This window comes from Trichechus manatus, unplaced genomic scaffold (assembly GCF_000243295.1).
Source record: "Trichechus manatus latirostris isolate Lorelei unplaced genomic scaffold, TriManLat1.0 scaffold00006, whole genome shotgun sequence".
Taxonomy (NCBI): domain Eukaryota; kingdom Metazoa; phylum Chordata; class Mammalia; order Sirenia; family Trichechidae; genus Trichechus; species Trichechus manatus.
Window position 1 is genome coordinate 24,364,366 of NW_004443942.1, and position 20,079 is coordinate 24,384,444.

The 20,079-nt window shown below is 38.2% G+C and overlaps 1 protein-coding gene across 1 annotated transcript; it reads left to right on the forward strand.

The window, feature by feature from the left end:
• Window positions 1-1,574: 1,574 nt before the first annotated feature.
• On the forward strand, window positions 1,575-19,254 carry DEPDC7 (DEP domain containing 7). The gene is made up of 9 exons (XM_004369766.2): window positions 1,575-1,663; window positions 10,096-10,486; window positions 12,565-12,692; window positions 13,486-13,675; window positions 15,385-15,596; window positions 17,817-17,959; window positions 18,151-18,276; window positions 18,368-18,446; window positions 18,937-19,254. The coding sequence occupies exons 1-9, from the start codon at window positions 1,591-1,593 to the stop codon at window positions 19,128-19,130; spliced, it is 1,536 nt and encodes a 511-aa protein (XP_004369823.1). The 5' UTR covers window positions 1,575-1,590; the 3' UTR covers window positions 19,131-19,254.
• Window positions 19,255-20,079: the final 825 nt, after the last annotated feature.

Sequence of the window (20,079 nt, forward strand, 5' to 3'; positions counted from 1 at the left end):
CGAGGTAGCCAAATATAGCACAAGCTAGTGAAAAATTATTTGGGACGTTATATAAGGTGTCAAAATGGTCACTGAGGTCACCTGCTTTTTTCAAAAGACCCAAAGTTAATGTTTGTTAAGATTTGTTTTCAGAAGTAGGATGAGGTTTTTTTTCTTCCAAGCAGTGAGGATGGGACAGACGAAAGTTCACTCGTCTGTCAGGTGCCTGAAACTGGTCCTGAGTTGCATCTTATCTCTATGAGCAGTAGCCAACTGAGAAATTACACGGGAAATTCCTTGAACAGAAGTGAAGCCGGGTTTTGCTACCACTAGGGGGAGAGAGCACATTAAAAAAAAGACCTATTGGTTGGCAACCTTTCCTAAGTCTTGGGAGCAGCAATTGCTCCCCGCATCCCACCCAATAAATCCTGGTCCCCGGGTCACAGCTTCTTAGAATGTATTCTCTGAAACAACCATAAGTAGGAGCTTCTTACAAAAAGCTAAGTAATAACCTCCCACTTAAACCCCGCTCCAATTTATAACCAGATCACACAACATTCTCTCCACTAAGAAAAAACATTTATTATATGTAAGAAAGGTTTTAAATGACAACAAAATTTCTGGCTATTGGATTTTTGATCTCTTAAACACCCTCATTCTTTCAGAGTTAACTCCAGCTTCTGGATTGCCTATCCCAGCACTGAACTGCTAGCCTGAATTCCCGGGCTTGAACTTGCCCAGCAACTAAGACGCTTCCCATTATCTGCCCTCTCTCCCCCTCCCCATCTTTTTCTCTTCCACGCCTTTCCACAACAAACCCTGACCCTACCCAACTGACCCAGTTACTCTGGAGGCTGCGATTTGCTTGGCAGCCAGGATGTTCTTTCTCTGCACTCCTGACTGTGACCTCTAGACATTGCTCTCTCAAGCCATATAAAGATTTGTTTGTTCTTTACAGGGGGAAACAGGTGAAAAACACCATGTATTTATTACCATGACATCAATTTAAGCGTTTATGTTCCAGACTCAGTTAATAAATCCTGAGCATGGATTAGTTTGCGTAATCCACACACACACACCCCCACACAAAAGACAAAACAAAACCCCCTCAGAAACAAAAACTCTGCAAAGTGAGTACTAATATTACCTCGAAGTCACACGTGAGGAAACCGAGACACAGAGTGATTACGTAGCTTGCACCGGTCCCAGAGTTAATCTGTGGTAGGGAGAGGTGTGAACTCAGGCGGTAGGAGCTGGCCGTGCACTTACCCCTGCGCTTGGGCGGTTCTGGGAGGCGGTGTGGGCGACAACGCAGAACTGCAGGGCTGGACACAGTGAAATACCTCCTACCTGGCTCACCCAGTAACAGGCCCAAAGGATCCCTGAGGGCAAGAACCACACCTCTCCCTGGAACCGCGAAGCCACCGTTTATAAGCCGGCTCGGGAGGCACGTGACCCGCAGGCCGGGGCGTGCAGCCTTGGCTGGCCGGGCCGTGGGAGGGGGCGGGCCTGGTGGGAGCCCCACCCCGACGCAGTTAACTGGCGGCCCTGCTGCGGGCACCGTCTTCGCGGTGCTGAAGTCTGAGGAGGTAACAGCGGGGTAGCGCGGCCATGTCCACCGTGCGGGAGAAAGCGGCCGCGCTCAACTTCTCAGCTCTCCACAGCCCCGCGCAGAGACCTCCCGGTAGGTGCCGAGGACCCCCTCCAGGGCGGGGTAGGGACGGGCGCTGCGGTCCCGCACGGGGTGGGCGGCATGGGCGGGTGGGGGCGCGCCCCTGGCCCGCGCCCCCGCCCGGAACGGCCGACCCCGCGGCTGGATCCGGACAGCTGTGACCAGTTGGGACCGCGCCCCCGCAGTGCGGCCGCGTCGGGTTCCTCTCCCGCTGGTGGGATGCAGGACCCCGGCGCCTGTTTGCCCTCACAGCCCAACCTTTGCTAAGTTACACGAACTTTAACTTCACCGTGCGTTTGTATGTGCGCCCGCTAGGTGCTAGGCGCTCGAAACAGGTCTCCAGCATATGCCGCACATTATTACTGTTGACAACTATGCTATCAGGAATTTGTATAGCTCTTTGTCCCTCTGTCTCAGCCACAAACTTTGGCTCCATAATATGGACAGGGGCCAGTTGCCCTTTCTGCCTACTTTGTTCTCCAGATTGGTAGGATTCAGGAATCATGGTCGTCACCCCAGATTCTTCTTGGGAGAGATGAGAGGTTTCTGTTATATAAATTCTAGTGGCAAGAACTTGGCGTAAAAGGTATAAGCAGTATTTCAGCGAATAGATCTTTCTGACTTTTTTTTTTTTTTAGTTACATGACTTTAGGAGAGAAGTTGGTAGATTCTGCCACCACCTTAATCATAATGTATCATATCTTTCAGGCAGTTTGTTTAGGATATCAGTTTCTTCAAATGGCCAAACAAGTGAATGGAAACGGATGATCACTTCTAAAATTCTGATTCTAGCATATCTCTAACGCAGTAAAAAGGGGTGACTCAAATGACTATTACGATAATCCGGATAACGCTAGGCGTTCTTTTTTTTTTTTTTTTTTCCTTTTAAATAAGTTTCAATTTACCCCTCCTCCTTTCTGAAACTGCTATTTGGGATGATCAAAAAATTGGTTCCCCATTTGACAAAAGCGTTTCACGTGTAAAAAGCCAGCCAGTGAAACTTCCTCAAGGTGACAGCGGTCAGTGAACTGGCATAGATCAAATGGGTGCATCTCCATGGCCTTGAGTTACTAATTAATGCTCGTTTTAATCTTCAAAATGCTAATGATAGATTTTGATAGAGAACCACTTTTCACCTGTACATTTCTAAGGAAGATCTTAATATTGACCTTATTCTGCTCCAATTTAAATTATTCAGAAAAGCTGTATTCAGAATTTTGCCTTGTTTTACATTGTGGAGTGAAGGGAAATAGTTCAGCATTTAGAAATTAAAAACCTTTTCAAAAGATGTTTGGGTTTGGAAACAGTCTTGAGAAATCCTTAGGTTCACCTTCTGAGTGAAAGAAATTACCAGATTTTACCTAATTAAAACAATGGCACCTGTCTTTTCTAACAGCTGAAATACCAACTCTAGGCATCGGGCATTTATGAACACGTTCTTAGATGGTATAAAAGAATATGCATTCAAAAATCAAGTCGATGACTGTCAGAAGGAAGAGTTGAAGTGCTGGTTTGTGGATTTGAACCCAAAGAAAAGACTGCTGTCCTCTGCACACAGGTGCAGTTGTTTTGCTTGTTACAGTTGGAGTTCCTACCACTTAGCATTTGTTAATTCCTCTTCCACCGTTTAGGTGCCTTGTCATAGTTCTAGTGAGCATGGTAATGGGAGCCCATGGTTTTTGGTTCCCTGCCATTCCCTTTCTTTGTGCTCTGGCAAGCAGTTCTGTACTTTTGTTTCTTGGCCTATGAGTAACTCTTCCATACCTTAAAGAGGCTGTAAAAACCAGGAGCCTGATTTATGTAGTAGAAATAAGGTCTACATGCTAACCTTTGGCGAGTACTTCAAAGACTCTGGTTTTTTAACACAGACAAAGGCAACAAGAAGGTGGTATGTTATTCTGTTATCCGTTTATACTGTAACCTAATTCTTTGAATTTGCCTGGTATCACTTTTCCAGGGAGCTCAAAATACTTCCCATATGCTATCTCATTAATCTGTATGAATTAAAGCAGTGGCCAATGCCTACTTTTGTTGCTATTTCTCTTAACATATTTAAAAATTGTGCTCGTTAGAAGAGATTTGTTTTGCATGTTTTATCTGCCTCTATGTAGCCTTCCTTTCAGAAGTAGTCTCAGTTTTCAGCATGAAACTTCTAGTGCCATATAGGAGGAAATATAAATTTTGACTAACAAAATAAATATCCAGTAAAAGTGTTGCAGCGTTGGTATCATAGAATAGGAAGTTTTTTCCACTCAGTCACAGCTGCCCAGTTTTAAACACTCAAAACATAGTTGTCTTTACATTTGTCTGTTTTCAGAGGTTTCAGTTACTGCCCAAAAGGTGTAGTCCTTTTCCTTTGTCTTCACAGTTCTGAGTAATGTTTTAAAACCTCTTTTGAAAAAGTAATTATTAAATAAAATTCTCTTAAATCCTAAATCATTTAGGATTTATATATTTGTTATTTTCTGATGAAGGGTTAAATCCTCTGGTATGTGTCACATTGTGTTTTCTAATCTATTGATTTTCCTTTTACTGAGTACTGTTCAGAGCTGGACATCATCTCTAGGTGATATGAGTAGGTAAAGGAGAAACTCTGAGGGTGGGGACTGTGTAGCTGAGTTCAGAGGAAGGAAGAGGAAGAAAGAAATCTCCCTTTTAAGAAACTTAAAAAATTTTAGAATAGATTTACAAAAATGTCATAAAGTTAGTAATAGAGTTTCCATATGCTTCACACTCAGTTTCCTTTATTATTGATACCTTCTGTTAGTGTGGAGGAGCCTTGGTGGTGCAGTGCTGAAAGCACTCAGCTGCCAACCGAAGGTCAGCAGTTGGAACTGCTAGCTGCTCCACGTGGGAGAAAGATGTGCCAGTCTGCTTCCATAAAGATTTACAGACTTGGAAACCCTATGGGGCAGTTCTACTCTTGTCCTATAGGGCCACTATGAGTCAGAATCGTCTTGACGTAGTGGGTTTGGTTTTTTTTTTTTTTTAGTATAGTACATTTGTCACAATTAATGAACCAATATTGGTATATGATTATTAACTAAAGTCCATACTTTATTGAGATTTCCTTAGTTTCTACCTAATATCCTTTTTCTGTTCCAGGATCCCATCCAGGATACCACATTACATTGAGTTGTCATGTTTCCTTAGGTTCTTCTATGCTGTGACAGTTTCTCCTTTTTATTTTCAATTATATATGTTCATTTTTGGGCACTGTGCTAGCCACTTTACACATATTATCTCATATGATCCTCACAGTAACTAAGTGAAATTAGCTCTGTTTTGCAACAGAAAAGTTAGGCACTTTGCCCAAGGTTGCATTACGAGTAAATGATGGAACCCCGGTCTCTGGGACCCCAAAATCCATGCTCTTGTCTTTTTGTTATTTGTAGCACCTACCACTGTGCCTGCTGCATCAGCATACGTTTCCATGTCTGAACAGCCTTCATTCAATCCAAGGTTTCTTAACCTTGGCAACATTTTCTTTGTTCTGGGGGTTGTCCTGTACATTATAGGATATTTAGCAGCATCCCTGGCATCTACCCATTAGATGCAAGTAGCACTTGCCCCACACACAGTTGTGACAACCCAAAATATTTCCAGATGTTGCCAAATGCCCCATGGTGGGGAGGGGTAAAATTGCCTACTGAGAACCACTGGATTAACCTTACTTAACAAATGTTTTTTAGTAGTTGGCTGATAATCTACAACTAACAAGTATTGAATAACCTATTGTACTATGTTGAGACAATCTATAAGGCAATTAAATAATTTGAACCTCTGTAAGCTGTAAGGAAATTTGAAAGAAATAAGGCATTAGCTCACTGTTTCTTAAAGTTATGTAGAAAAACATAGGCTATCTGAATTTTCTTTCTTTTTTTTTAAGTCAGAATGAAAATAAAATTAAGTGTTCATTTAAGTTGGTGTGTTTTTGTAATTCTGTGTGTATGTTTACATTGGGTTGTAATTTTATAATGTGCACACTGATCTACTTTTAGGGATTTTAATATGATCTCACTAGTTGAAGTGATTATTGATTTTTTTTTTTTTTACCTTAAATAGTTTTCACAGCAAGGCCATAGTTGATGCTGGCAGTGTGGATTATGATTGATGCTGATTATACCCTTGTAACTTTGGGTAAATGTAATTTACTTGATATATCTGCTTCCTGACTTGATTTTTAGGATTATTGTTGTAATAAGTTGATTATTTAGCATGCATTCTTAGAAGCAAAGATGGTTCTTAGTAGTAGTACAAATGTTATGTCAATGTTTAATATTGTCTTAGAAATGTAGTGCATTTATTATTGGTAAACATTTTTGGTTGAGGTCAAATACGTAAAATGGGCAGGTCTTTGCTTTTGAAAAATCGCTATTGTTTTCAAGCAAATAAAGATGAGACTGCTTGAAATAAAGCCTAGATTTATATAGTGCTTAAGAACATGTATAGTATGCTATAGATTTAGCATAAAACAATTTCTGAGCCTCTTTTTAGGTCACCTTCCAAAAAGCTTTGTATCTGATAGGGTCAAATTTGTCCCTATGTTTCATTTCTTACCTATTGATTTGCAATATTTTATTTGGTGCTCTAAATGGAGGGAGGTATAACTTCAGTCTCTGAAATCCCAAGATCAGCAGTTTAGACCAGAAACCAACCTTAAACATAGTGTTCAACTCCTGTATCAGTAGATGAAAAAACCAACCTACAGAGATGAAGTCTCTTATCCAGGGTTATCACAGCTGTTCTCTAGACCTTTTGATTCCTTTGGTCATGATGCTTTAAAAAAAAAATGGCTTCGCCAAATGTAAATAAGGAAGCATCAAGATGTAGATAGTGATGAATTAATTTTAAAAAGTTGTCCAGCTCATCGTGCAAGTGAGATTTGAAGAAAAGATGAAGCATAAATTCTGATAGCTAGATTTACAAAGCATTCTCTGTCTACTTTGGCATCTTGAATCCTGTTTAGAAATCACAGTCTTCTTACCAGGCTATGGTCTGCTATACCAATATTCATTTTTAGCTCTTATTTTGTCTTAGATGATGATAAATAAGAAGTTTCAAACTAATATATTGGGGGATTTGTGTTCATCTGGTGAAGTCAGCATTAAAAAAAAAAAAAGCAGGTTATCCTGGTGTGGGTTTTGGCACATTTACTTGTCAATTCCAGGGTATATTACATATTAAAGTATCTGTATGAACATGAGCTAGTTTGGGTCTGTGGGTGGTGATGCTTGAGGGGAAATATCCCAGGATGCAGTGGCTGGGAATTAATGGTCAGTGAGAACAGCGGAGACCTGAAAGGGCTGGATTGTATCATGCCTGGAGGACTCTGGAAACATCATGTGGTTCACAGGTGCCTACTCTCCTGCTCTAACCTGTTCTTTAATCTTTTATACGACCTTATACAACCTGCAAAACTTCCTGATTTCCCACATTTAAGCAGCAAGTTAATACGGGGAAATTTATTCTTTACCTCTTAATTCCCTTGTGAAGATTATAACCTTTTCCACATCATTGAGGCTATATCCCCTCCTCTCACCACCTTTACCCCCTTCAGTTGTCTTATTGATCTCAAATTAATAAGTGACTCAGCCTTATCTTTTAGGATTTATATGGTAACCTACTTGTAGCTCAGATGTTATGACTGAGATGTTTCATTTTTAATACTGTCACTAGTCCAGAGTCTGTTTTACTAGGATATAAAATGCAGTCTGATCTCTTATAAATGTGAATCTTGCCTGTCTGTCTTCCTTTCCTGTCTTACCGCTTGTGTACTATGGATAGTATTTATTATAGCAGTTTATAATATCCTATCTTATTTTAGAAGTAGTGACTACTGACCGTTTTTAGATACCTTGGTTAAAGGTTCACTAATCCTAGAATTGTTTGTTTTACTTCTTTTAATCTCTGTTGCTTTCTTAAAGCTATTCCATTTAATCAAAGTCTCAAATGAAGGGTTAACACTACAACTTACCTGGTAGATGACTTTTAATGTTATATTTAAGTACTGTGAAAAGCTAGTATATATTTACTAGCTATGTAATGGAAGGCAATTTTGTTTAATTCATGGAGCCTCAATTTCTTCAAAATAGGATAATTAATAGCTGTTTCACAAAGAAGTTTATCAGGATTAAATGAGAGAAAGCAGAGCCTGTCACGTTGTAGGTACACAAATGTTAGCTATTTTAATAATAATACATTGAAGATTTTTTAAAAAGATTAAAGAGCAGACATTAAGTTCATTTAAGTCTCAGTTATAATTCCTGGTATTTTAGAAAGTTAAGAGTATTAGCTGCTAACACTCCTTTTATTTAGTCCTGTGGTTGAAAATAATACAGCTTACTTCTGGGTCCTGGACACCAGGAATGACCTGGACTTGTTTTGAGATTCCATCAGATGCTTGATTCCGGCTGTATTCCCTACAGACTAAATATTATACCAGTAGTAAATATAGTTCCAGCTTGATTTATCTATGTAGTTAGTTCTCCACAGTTCAATTCTTGAAATTGTTCACATGGTATTTGGAAGACTGGTAACTCTTACTTCCTTCTTTGTTTAGTACTGGCTTATGGAGTATCTTCAGTTTTGATAATTAAAAACAATCTTGCTGATAATTTCAAACTAACATCATAGTTATAGGTAGGTGGTAAATTATTCATCTACTTTTGGTATTGGAAATACACTAATAAACTGTGTATGTTAATAATTTTCATGGTGAAGATGTTAAAATTGTTAGTAGCTATGTAACAAAGTTATACTATAAGTAAATACAGTATAGTGGTTCACTGCACTCTTTATATTTATTGCAACACAAAAGCTGAATTCCAAATGACCCACTTAAATTATGACTCTAGGGCATTAAATGGAATATGAATGTCCTTCAGGAACTTATCTTATGCTTTCATCTTACACATCCTATTTTGTCTAAAAAGGCATGAAGGCAATTTCAAGTAGCAGCTCCTTTAATTATAATTCCCCTTATTCCTTACTATTGTACTGATGCATATTGTTTTTCTTCTTAGACTATCCTAAGAGAAGTAACAACTTCTCAATTTCTCTGCCAAAGTATCCTAAAAATAAAGGAAGTAATGTGCTTAACAAAAACGGAGGCTTAAAAAATTAGGACCACTTTATTTTCAGAGAATTATTGAAAATCATCACACATAAAAGGGCATACTCAGTACTTATGTAAAAAAGCAAGTCAGACAATAAGCTAATTATTAGCTAGACTCAGTTCAATCAGCTTATTAAAACCAAAGGCCCATTTTCTTTTGATTATTTCTCCTTTTCTTCTTTGTACTTTTGCCAAGTATCGGTTTATTACACTGAGAAAAAATATGATAGGAAAAATTTAAAAGCCTGTTTTCCTTCTTTTGTTTTTGGCTAAAATCTTGCTTTATTTCTGTGCCCACCATATTTTTGCAATAGGTCATAAGCTCTTACTGGGCAGGAACCAAATCATTAGTTTACCCTGCTTACAAAGTATTTAACTCATAAACCTGCATAACGGGAAGCTTAAAAAATATTAGTTTATTCCTGCAACCATTATATTTATGTACATATACATGTTTATATATGAATATATGACATAAAAGGCGTGTGTGTGTGTGTGTGTGTGAGTAAAAGACTGATAAATACTTCAAAGTCATAAGACCATGAGGCCAAATCCAAGTACTACCTCTTACTATATAATGTTTGGAAGTTACATTTAACCTCTGTAAGTGTTTTCCATCTCTCAACTAGAGATGATAATCTACCTCATAGGGTTGCTATGAAGATTAGATAACTTACGTAAGGCACAGAATTGGCAAGTGCCACAAGGTCCTACTTGATGTGCCTCCCACCCCCACTCCAAGCCCCATCTCTACTCCCTCTCTGATCTCAAACTTCCTACTGTTCTTTCCATTGCTCACAGAGGCCAGGCTGGCCTCCTTCGTATTCTCCTAGCAGAGCACACTCCCACCTCAGGGTCTCCACTCTTTCTCTTCTCTGCTCTTTCCCCAGGTATCTGCACAGCTTGCTTCCTTGTTTTACTCAAGTTTCTGCTCAGGTATCACCTTATCAGAGAGGTCTTTCCTGACATCCCAGCTAAAATAGCATTCTCTTCCTTACCCTGCTTTATTTTTCTTCTTAGCACTGATGTAACACATACTGTATTTATTGTCTATTTCTTCCCACAAAGTCTTAAGTCCATGAGAACAGGGGCTTTATTTTGTTCACTGTTGTATCCTAGCACTTAGAACAGGCACTGCATTTTAAAATGAATTGCTATGAATAATTTAATATTTTAATAATAAGCTGTTCTCGTAATTGGTCCTTATTAGTAACTTTTGAAATTGCTGCTTTTTGCTTAAGGACTGTTTAGATCTTACTACAAATGAACAAGATGCTATGAACAAGGTGCTAAATCTCAATTAACTCTGCTCTTTCTCCCCTTCCAGGTTTCAGTGTGGCCCAGAAGCCATTTGGAGCCACATATGTATGGAGCAGCATTATAAATGCCCTTCACACACAAGTGGCAGTGAAAAAACGAAGGCACCATTTAAAAAGACACAATGACTGCTTTGTTGGTTCAGAAGCTGTGGATGTCATTTTTTCTCACCTAATTCAGAATAAGTATTTTGGTGATGTAGATATTCCTCGCGCCAAAGTGGTGAGAGTGTGTCAAGCACTTATGGACTACAAAGTATTTGAAGCAGTTCCAACCAAAGTTTTTGGAAAAGACAAAAAACCTACTTTTGAAGATAGTAATTCTAGCCTTTATAGATTCACAACGATACCTAACCAAGACAGTCAACTAGGCAAAGAGAACAAACTACACTCACCTTCTGGGTTAGTATGTAATGTAAGGTTACCTGAGGGATATTGGCAGGATTTTATCTACTTTTTTATGAGATGCTGACTGGCTTTGTGTTAACTTTCTAAACAGTAAGTTGAGGTAAAATCTGGGTCCGTGGGTAAATTTATAAAGTACAGTATACTTTTGTTAACCTTATTGGGTATCTCCTAAAATTCTTGTTTGTTCATATTTTATATTTGGCAGAAACAATCCACAAACTTGGATTTTCTGCTTCAAGTCATAGGGTAAAAAAGTTAAAGAGTTTGTAAAGTGTTATAAGAACAGAGTAAAGGTAAAGGCCAACAGGGAAAACTCCAGATTGTAGGAGTTATGGATTGAATTGTGTCCCCCAAAAATATGTGTCAACTTGCCTAGGCCATGATTCCCAGTATTATGTGGTTGTCCACCATCTTGTGATCTGATGTGACTATCCTATGTGTTGTAAATCCTAATCTCTATGATGTTAATGAGACAGGATTAGAGGCAGTTGTGTTGATGAGGCAAGACTCAAACTACCGGATTGGGTTTTATCTTGAGTCAAAATCTCTTTTTGAGATGTGGAAGAGAGAAGGGAGCAGAGAGGATGGGGACCTTGTACCACCGGGAGAGAAGTACCGTGAGCACAGCGCATCCTTTGGAACTGAGGTCCCTGTCCTGAGAAGCTCCTGGACCAGGGGAGGATTGATGATGGGAACCTTCCCCCAGAGCCAACAGAGAGGGAAAGACTTCTCTTGTGGCTGGTACCCCGAATTCAGACTTCTGATGTCCTAAACTGTGAGAGAATAAATTTCTCTTTGTTGAAGCTGTCCACTTGTGGTATTTCTGTTATAGCAGCACTAGATAATTAAGATAGTAGGGTATCACTAGAATCCAGAAAGTTGCAGATAAATGAAGCATGAAGGGCAGGTGGAAGCCAGGATGCAAAGGGCTTTATTTGGACTTGATTATACAGGTGTTAAGTGGGCCACAGAAATATTTCAAGAATGATGAGATTATATTTTAGAAAGGTTATCTTGGCAACTGTGTGGATAGCTTATTGGGGAGAGCTAGTTAGGAGTCTGTTGCAATATTGCAATCTATAGAAGATGAAGACTGAACTAAACAGTAGTAGGGGAGAAAGGGAATATTTAAAGGGAGACTGGAAAGACAGAATTGTAGAACCTAGTGATTGAAGTGGATGCGGGTGATGAGTACATAGTGAACTTAGTTATTTGTCATGAAATAAAATTACTTTTTCTTCTATGTTCCCCTCAGCTAAACTTTGCGGTGGTAAAATCGAAACTCTTACAATTCAGATCTGACCTAAAGTCAGAGTTTCAGTGTATTGACTTTCAGATATTTTTAACTCTGTGCCTGAAACATTGTAAAATTTGTCTCTCTGTACAGGAAGGAAATATGAGGATGAGGTAGGGCATGGTCAGCACTTTTCAGGTGCAGGTCTGCATGCTTTATATGAAACCCTTGGGACCAGGTAGGTTTAGGAATATGGAACTTTGGAGATTTTAGGAAGGTAATTTTGTACATATATTTTACATAAAACCCCTAGAGGCATTTGGGACAGCATCTGGTAATCAAACACATTAATATTTCTGCAGTAAACTAGAATACTCATACCAATTGGGATAAATAAAAACTATGATAACCTCAGGACAGGTTTGGTCACCATATGAGTTTTGAATAAACTTTCGGTTTCAAAGCTTTTTGGATTTCAGAATTGCAGGTAAAGGACTGTAGATCTGTATTTGGAAAATGATGGGCACTATCCAGCAAAGAATGCCCCATAAATGGAGATAACTGGTAAAAACAGAAGCATAATGGAAGGTGATTGTGTTTGATTATGTTTTAAAATCGATGACTAAAATTTCAGTCATTGAATTACTTAAATCTAAATAAATGTTCAAAGGAGAATTCATTCAGAGTGTATTTAGGCTTGAGAAAGATCACTTAGAATTTGCATTTGTTGTGTTTTTGCTCTGAAATACGTAAACTCTCTAGAAACTAACTCTCAAATGCTAAAATATTTCTGTGGGTTTACTAATAATCATTAATTTATGAAATAAATTCATTTTAGGTGTGCAGATGCATTATTTAAGTCATCTGATATCAAATCAGCAAATTTAGAGGATCTGTGGGAAAATCTGAGTTTAAAGCCAGCTAACTCCCCTCATGTAAATATCTCTGCAACCTTGTCTCCACAAGGTAAGCTAAAGATGATACGAGGTAAGAAATAGAAGGCTAGCTTCAAACAAAATTATTTTAAAAATTTCAATCTTAGCCTCTATTAGAATTTAAATATATTCAGAGTGCAAAGAGAGCACACTGTGTATTAAAGCTGTCATATTAAGTTTTTACAGAGGTCTATTTAACAAATAAATCAGTGTTGCAATTCTTGAACACTGACTTTTGTCCTGTCAGCTGGCAGAGGTTCATATCTGAAACGTTTTGCATGGAGACTTTTATTTATTTTTAAAAAATGCTCTCAAATGTTTCTTTGCCTAAGATTGTATTAGGTTAAATAAAAATCTGAAAATTACATTAAAATATTAGAAAATTCTTGTGTTCTTCCTTGTCTGTGGCGATGGAATGTAGTTTAATGACTTTGATTTCCACCCTCCCTCCCCCATCCCTGTTGCAGAAACCCTGAGTGGAATAATCTGCAGCCAATCACTTCAAACCACTTTTTAGATTGAATGAATCATTCTTTCTTCCAAAGTCCCTTATTAACATGTTACATGACTTGGTCTCTTATCTTTGACAGATTGCGTTTTACAGTACAAAGAATGAAAAGAATTCCTGTTGTCCAAAGTCTATTCTCCTACACATTAAACAAATCTTGAATTGTTTTACTTTGTTATATGAAAGCACTTCATAAGGTTGACTTCTTTTTTTCTTTTGCCACCAACTCACTGGCTTAAACCTTCCTAGAAGAATATTGTGGTGAGCATTTAGTGACTATTAATTGTTTCTTTTCACTGTCATTTTTCCTATGTAGTTATTAATGAAGTATGGCAAGAGGAAACAATTGGGCGTCTACTACAACTTGTAGATCTTCCACTTCTTGACTCCTTACTCAAACAGCAAGAGGTTGTACCTAAAGTTCCTCAACCTAAGAGGCAGCCTGAGTTGATCTACAACAGTAGCTATCTGGACCGAGGGATTCTCAAGGCTTATAGTGACTCTCAGTATGTAGAAATACATTCAATAATTTGAGTGTGTTTGTAGGTAGATTATTGATAATGTTTAAAGTACTCCTTTTAATCCTACTTTCCATAAGATCAGATATGCATTGTTAGTTGATACTCTTGATATTTGGGAAGTGAGGAACAAAATTATCTTAGTCAAAATTAGAGCAAGAGATTTAAATTTCATTATTTTTCATGTTCATTTTTGCTCCACGTATAACTTACTTGCTCATCAAGTGAAGAAAATGATTATGTTCCATCTTCTTATCCTTGTTAAAATGTAAAGGTGTCTGTTCTCTCAAGGTTCCTCAAAGGGACCTGGAACAAAATTAACAGATTTGACAAATTCTTGGTATCCTTCGGCTACATGTGCTTTTATACTCCTCTAGAATGCCTCTTAAATATGCAGTTTCAGTTAACTTTTATTAAAGAAGTTGTACGCGATTTTAAAAATCAGTCAAAAAGAAATATAATGAAAGTAACTCACTTTCACCTCCAGCTACCTTTCCCCTGAAAATAAATCTTAAGGTTTCAAGGCTCAAATTCAAGTGCTAAGGGAATTATGCTTTTTTCCCTTAAGGAAGAATTTTCTATTGCTCATAACTTTGAGACTTCTCCTAATTATTAAAGGTTAAAATAAATTCTTGTATTTTCTAGCTTATTTAATTTTTAATTGTTCTGCCTTAGCAAATAGTGTTCCAGCCCCGTTAAGGAGATTGAAGTGTTTGAAAGGAACACAACTTAAATTTTCAGCACTTCACCAATTTTACATTCCAATGAACTATTAACAAACAGTTGAATGTGAAAAGGTAGTTTAAAACCTTATGTGAAAAAGTTAATCCTAACATACTAGTTGTTGAACTCTGCATATATAATAGGAAACATTATAAAAATTTAAATTACGTTTCTACAACCTAAAGCAACATGTGGAAATATTTTATAAGTATCTTAATTTTATAGTACAGAATCAGAATTTTTGCTAGAAGTGACCCTAAAAATCATCTAGCTGCATTTTATTATATACTTGATCAAGCCAATGACCAGAGAGGTGAAGTGAACTGCCCAAGGTAACACACCTGGGTCACAGCAGAATGAGTTGTCCTGATTCCATGGCAATGGAATACATGATTATTTAACTATAATAACTAGTGAATTGAATATTAAAAGTTAAGCATTTTATTTCTTGAAATATCATAATTTTCTGAGGCTACCCAGTTGACAGTTTACTGGAAATGGTAATTAATATGTAATTATTTTGAAACTTTATCTTCCTCTATTTTCTTCTAGCCAAAGTGAGAGATGATAGAGCATACACAGAGCTCCGAAATAAGCAACATTATATTAGAAAAATACTGCTCTAGAAGTCAGATCTGGCATCAATTCTTCACTGGGGCCCTGAGCAAGTAACTTAGAGTTCCTGGGTCTCCACTGAAAATTTAGAAAAGTAGAGCTTGAAATTTGATGCCCTTTTCATCTCTATGGTAGTAGATAGCTTCTGTCTTTGCTTAAAAAAATAGTATCAGAACATATATTAAGGTGAACTTTTTATCTGTGATACACGATCTCACTATATATTAAAAAAGAATTACATATATCTTTAAGTGTGTAGAAATTTAACCTGGTGGCAAACTTGAAATAGCTAGTAAATAAGGTACTATGTGTATATTTGTTATTCTTTGCTTTTGTTAAATAATATTTTTTCCTCCTAGGGAAGATGAGTGGCTCTCTGCAGCAGTTGACTGTTTGGAATACCTTCCAGACCAGACGGTGGTGGATATAAGCAGAAACTTTCCTGAGCCACCAGATAGAACAGATGTAGTGAAAGAACTTCTGTTTGATGCCATTGGCAATTATTACAGTAGTAGGGAACCTCTGTTAAATCATTTATCTGATGTTCATAATGGAATTGCAGAACTGTTAGGTAAGGAAGATCTTACTGGATCCTAGAATTGGTCTTTTGGGGGAAACGGAAAAAAGTTAATTGTCTTCAAAATCACCAAAATATGAATTTACTACTTCAAGCGGAGAATGGATCTGAATTAATTCACAGAATGTCTGTATTCCAAAGACTTTCAGGGCTGATTTGGAAAGAGGCTTTAACAAGCTCTAATGTTATGCAGGAGCCCTGGTGGCACAGTGGTTAAGAGCTCAGCTGCTAACCAGGAGGTTGCAGTTCGAATCCATCAGCCACTCCTTGGAAACTCTATGAGGCAGTTCTGCTCTGTTCTGTAGGGTCACTATGAGTCAAGTGATTGAACAGCAGCTGCACACCACCAAAGTTATACAGAAACTTTTGGTTGCCACAAGAGAAAGCTGCTTTCGTTCACTGGAAGTTTAGGCACAGAGCAGCAATTCTCCCTCTCGCTCTCTTTTATTAATAATACTGTGTTTTGGGTGAAAGTTTACACAGCAAATTAGGTCCCCATTTAACAATTATTATTACTACACAAATTGTTCAGAGACATTGGTCCCATTTTTCACAATGTGTTAACATTCTCATTAATTCCCTTCTGGATGTTTCACTTCCAGTAATCTGGTTTCGCTGTCCCCTTAGTCTTTCATCTTTGCTTTAGAGTGATTGTTGACCATTTGATCTCACATGGATGATTTTTTAAAGGTGTGCAGTACTAACTGGTAATTTTCTTTATTTTATGAGCCAATCTGTTATTTAGCTAAAAGGTGCCCTAAGGGGGTAGTTTCAGTTGAAGGTTTATGGAGTATTTCAGGGCAGTAGTCTTGGAGAGTCCTCTAGTCTCAACTGAACCAGTTAAGTCTGGACTTTTTAAGAATTTGAGTTCTGTTCCACATTTTTCTCCTGTTCTATCAGGATCCATCTGTTGTGGCCCTGTGAGAATGGTCATTAGTGGTAGCCAGGCACCATCTAGTTCTTCTGGTCTCAGAGTAGATGAGGCCATGGTTTATGTAGACAGTAATTTTCTCTTTTTTAAAAAAACTTTACCATCACCACTGTCACTCCCCCTTCAGTCTCTTCAAAGTGGCAGATAATGTTTTAGCCCTCTACCAATGAGCCATGGTTTGTTGGAAAAAATGGGGTTTCAGAGAATCCCTTCTGTTTTTCTCATGTACAGGTATTTTTGGGATACATCAGTACCCCAAAATGTATTGAATTAGTGAAAAATATCAGCTGGAAATTTATCTACAAAGCAAAGAGTAAAATTTAGAGTCTGTCTCAGTTATCTAGTGCTGCTATAACCGAAATACCACAAGGGACTGCCTTTAACAAAGAGTAATTTATTCTCACAGTTTAGGAAGCCAGAAGTCTGAATTCAGGGTACCAGCTCCAGGGGGAGGCTTTCTCTCTCTGTCAGCTCTGGGGGAAGGTCCTTGTCATCAATCTTCCCCAGATGAGGAGCTTCTCAGTGCAGGGACCCCGGGTCCGAAGGACATGCTGTTCTCCTCGCTCTTGTTTCTTGGTAGTATGAGGTCCCCCATGTCTCTCTGCTCACTTCTCTCTCGCGTTTCAAAAGAGATTGACTTAAAACACAATCTAGTAGATTGAGTCCTGTCTTATTAACCACTGCTGCTAATCCCCCCTCTTTAACATCACAGAGGTAGGATTTACAACACATAGGAAAATCACATCAGGTCACAAAATAGTGGAAATCACACTACTGGGAATCATGGCCTAGCCAAGTTGATACACATTTTTGGGGGACAAAATTCAATCCATGACAGAGTCCTAAGATAGTATTTAAGGAGCCCTGGTGGCACAGTGGTTAAGCACTTGGCTACTAACTGAAAGGTTGGAAATTTGAACCCAGCTGTTCCACAGGAGAAAGATGTTAACAATCTGCTCCCACAAATATTTACAGCCTTAGAACCATGTAGGGCAATTCTACTTTGTCCTGTAGGGCCGCTGTGAGTCAGAATCCACTCAACAGCAATGAGTTTTCAGTGGATAAGATAATAATTATTTGATAAGGACTTAAGGGTATTAGTTGCCGGTTTGAAAACCAGCTGCTTTTGTGGAGTTGGTTGGTTGTTGTAATTCCTAGTTTGTCTGTTTGCTTTTGGTTTTAGTAAGTTTACTGTTTAGCTTAAGCTATAACTTGAATTTTGTTTCCTTTGATATTGCTCATGTTTGGTCAGAATTAACACCAGTTTTTTCTTTTGGCTAAAGTGAATGGGAAGACTGAAATAGCACTAGAAGCTACTCAGCTCTTTCTAAAGCTTTTGGATTCCCAAAATAGAGAAGAATTTAGAAGACTACTGTATTTCATGGCTGTTGCAGCACATCCTTCTGAATTTAAATTACAGAAAGAAGTAAGTCTTTTGTCTAAATGTTAATGGTATTCAGTATCTTTAATATTTATAGGGCCCTTATGTCAGATTGTTCCATTTTTTGCATCAAATATGCTGAAATGGATAATAGGAATTATTTAATATCCCCTTTTAATACTAAAAGTGTTCTTTTAAATATATACTATGGGGTGTGTTTTGCTTTGTTTTTATAGAGTGACAACCGAATGGTTGTGAAAAGGATATTCGCAAAAGCTATTGTTGACAATAAAAATTTATCCAAAGGCAAAACTGATCTTCTAGTACTCTTTTTAATGGATCATCAAAAAGATGTTTTTAAGGTAAAACTCTGAAAGTAGTTAAGTTTATGTTAATTGATCACTAGATTAAAATGAATTTGAATGATGTTCTATGTCCCTTCTTTTTCTTAAGATTCCTGGAACTCTACATAAAATTGTCAGTGTTAAGCTTATGGCTATACAGGAGGGAAGAGATCCAAACAACGAAACAGGTAATCTGAGAAATATTATTTTCATGATCTTCCAATGATATATTGCTAGTGTTTATTTGAAAGTGTTTTGCTGTAAATAGTTGCACTTTTATTTCAACCTAAACTCTAAACATTCTCCTCAGAGTTAACCAGACTTAGCAGAGAACCTTCTATATCAAAAAGCAACTTGACCAGGGTTAGGAAATTAGTGCTTGGGGCTCTGGTGGCACAGTGGTTAACAGCTATAGCTGCTAACCAAAAGGTCGGCAGTTCGAATCCACCAGCCGCTCCTTGGAAACTCTATGGGCAGTTCTACTCTGTCCTACAGGGTTGCTATGAGTCAGAATCGACGCAACGGCAACGGGTTTAGTTTAGGTTTTTTTTAGCATCTTCAATGCATTTTACAAAATGAGGAGTAAAAAAAAAAATAAAAATATTGCTTGATTTTTTTTTCTAGTTAAATCTGAGGAATAGATTCATTCACTGAACGTTTTACTTTTAAACTTTTAAGGATATATTTATTGCCAGAGAATTGATCAAAGTGACTATGCCAACAGTACACAGAAGACAACCAAAGATGAGCTGTTGAATTTACTAAAAACTATTGATGAGGATTCAAAACTGTCTGCTAAAGAGAAGAAAAAACTGCTAGGTCAGTTCTATAAGTGTCACCCAAACATCTTTATTGAGTATTTTGGAGCCTGAGTTTTAAATGTCTGTATATAACTTGTGTATTTTAAGAATAAATCATGTATCCCAAAGATCCATTCACATTTGTAAGACTGGAAGTTCTTCTAAATATGAAAGTGTACTTAATAAAAATTTTTTTTATAAGCTTGTATGGCTGAAACTGAATCTTAGTCAGATGGTATTGCAAAAACAGTGTGGGGGCGTGTCTGACCTCTAACTTCACCAGGGTGAAGGACAATCAAGATCAGCAAACAGCCCAAGGCTGATTCCTATGAGACGGAGGTCAGACATGCCTCCTCTCTCTGCCATCTTTACCAATTCTGACACCAACCGTCCCTCCCACAGCACTGTATTTCTCTGCTGGGTTCGATAATTCATTGCAGTGGCACACACAACTCACAGGTAATACTCACGATTATGGGGTTTCTTAGGGAAGTAACAGGTTACAATTCAGGCTCAGGAACACTTAGGATACAGTTCTTCCATCAAGTCAGCCTTTGCCCAAAGGCACTCAGCTTTCTTGCCCGTTGGGCCAGGAAGCCCACTGTGCAGTCTCCTGCCGGTCTCTCCTGCCACTGCTTCTTGCCATCTTCATGGTTACAGCTCTCTGTCTCTCATTCTCCTGGTTCCAGGAGGTTCTCAGCATAGGGATCCCAGGTCTAAAAGACGCGCTGGCTCTTCTTCCTTGGTGGTGGTGGGATTCTGTCTCTTTCTGGCCTCTGGGATGGCTCACCTCAAGCCCAGTGTGATGGCAAAACTGACCAATCCCCTCGTTAGGCCACAGTTACTCATCTACACAGTCCCACCAAATCACCTGGGTGGGAGTTATAAGACCATGGTGAGAAAGGTCACACAAAAGTGATCCATTGCACCACAGGTGTATTGCTGTTAACATTGACCTCTCTTTGGTTACTTAATTTAGAATTATTCTGCACGATACTTTATAGAACATCATAGGAATTAG

Coding starts and splice junctions, on each gene's coding strand:
- DEPDC7 (XM_004369766.2), top strand. CDS start 1,591: ATGTCCACCGTGCGGGAGAAAGCGGCCGCGCTCAACTTCTCAGCTCTC. Junction 1,664..10,095: donor CCCCGCGCAGAGACCTCCCG/GTAGGTGCCGAG, acceptor CTCCCCTTCCAG/GTTTCAGTGTGGCCCAGAAG. Junction 12,693..13,485: donor TGCAACCTTGTCTCCACAAG/GTAAGCTAAAGA, acceptor TTTCCTATGTAG/TTATTAATGAAGTATGGCAA.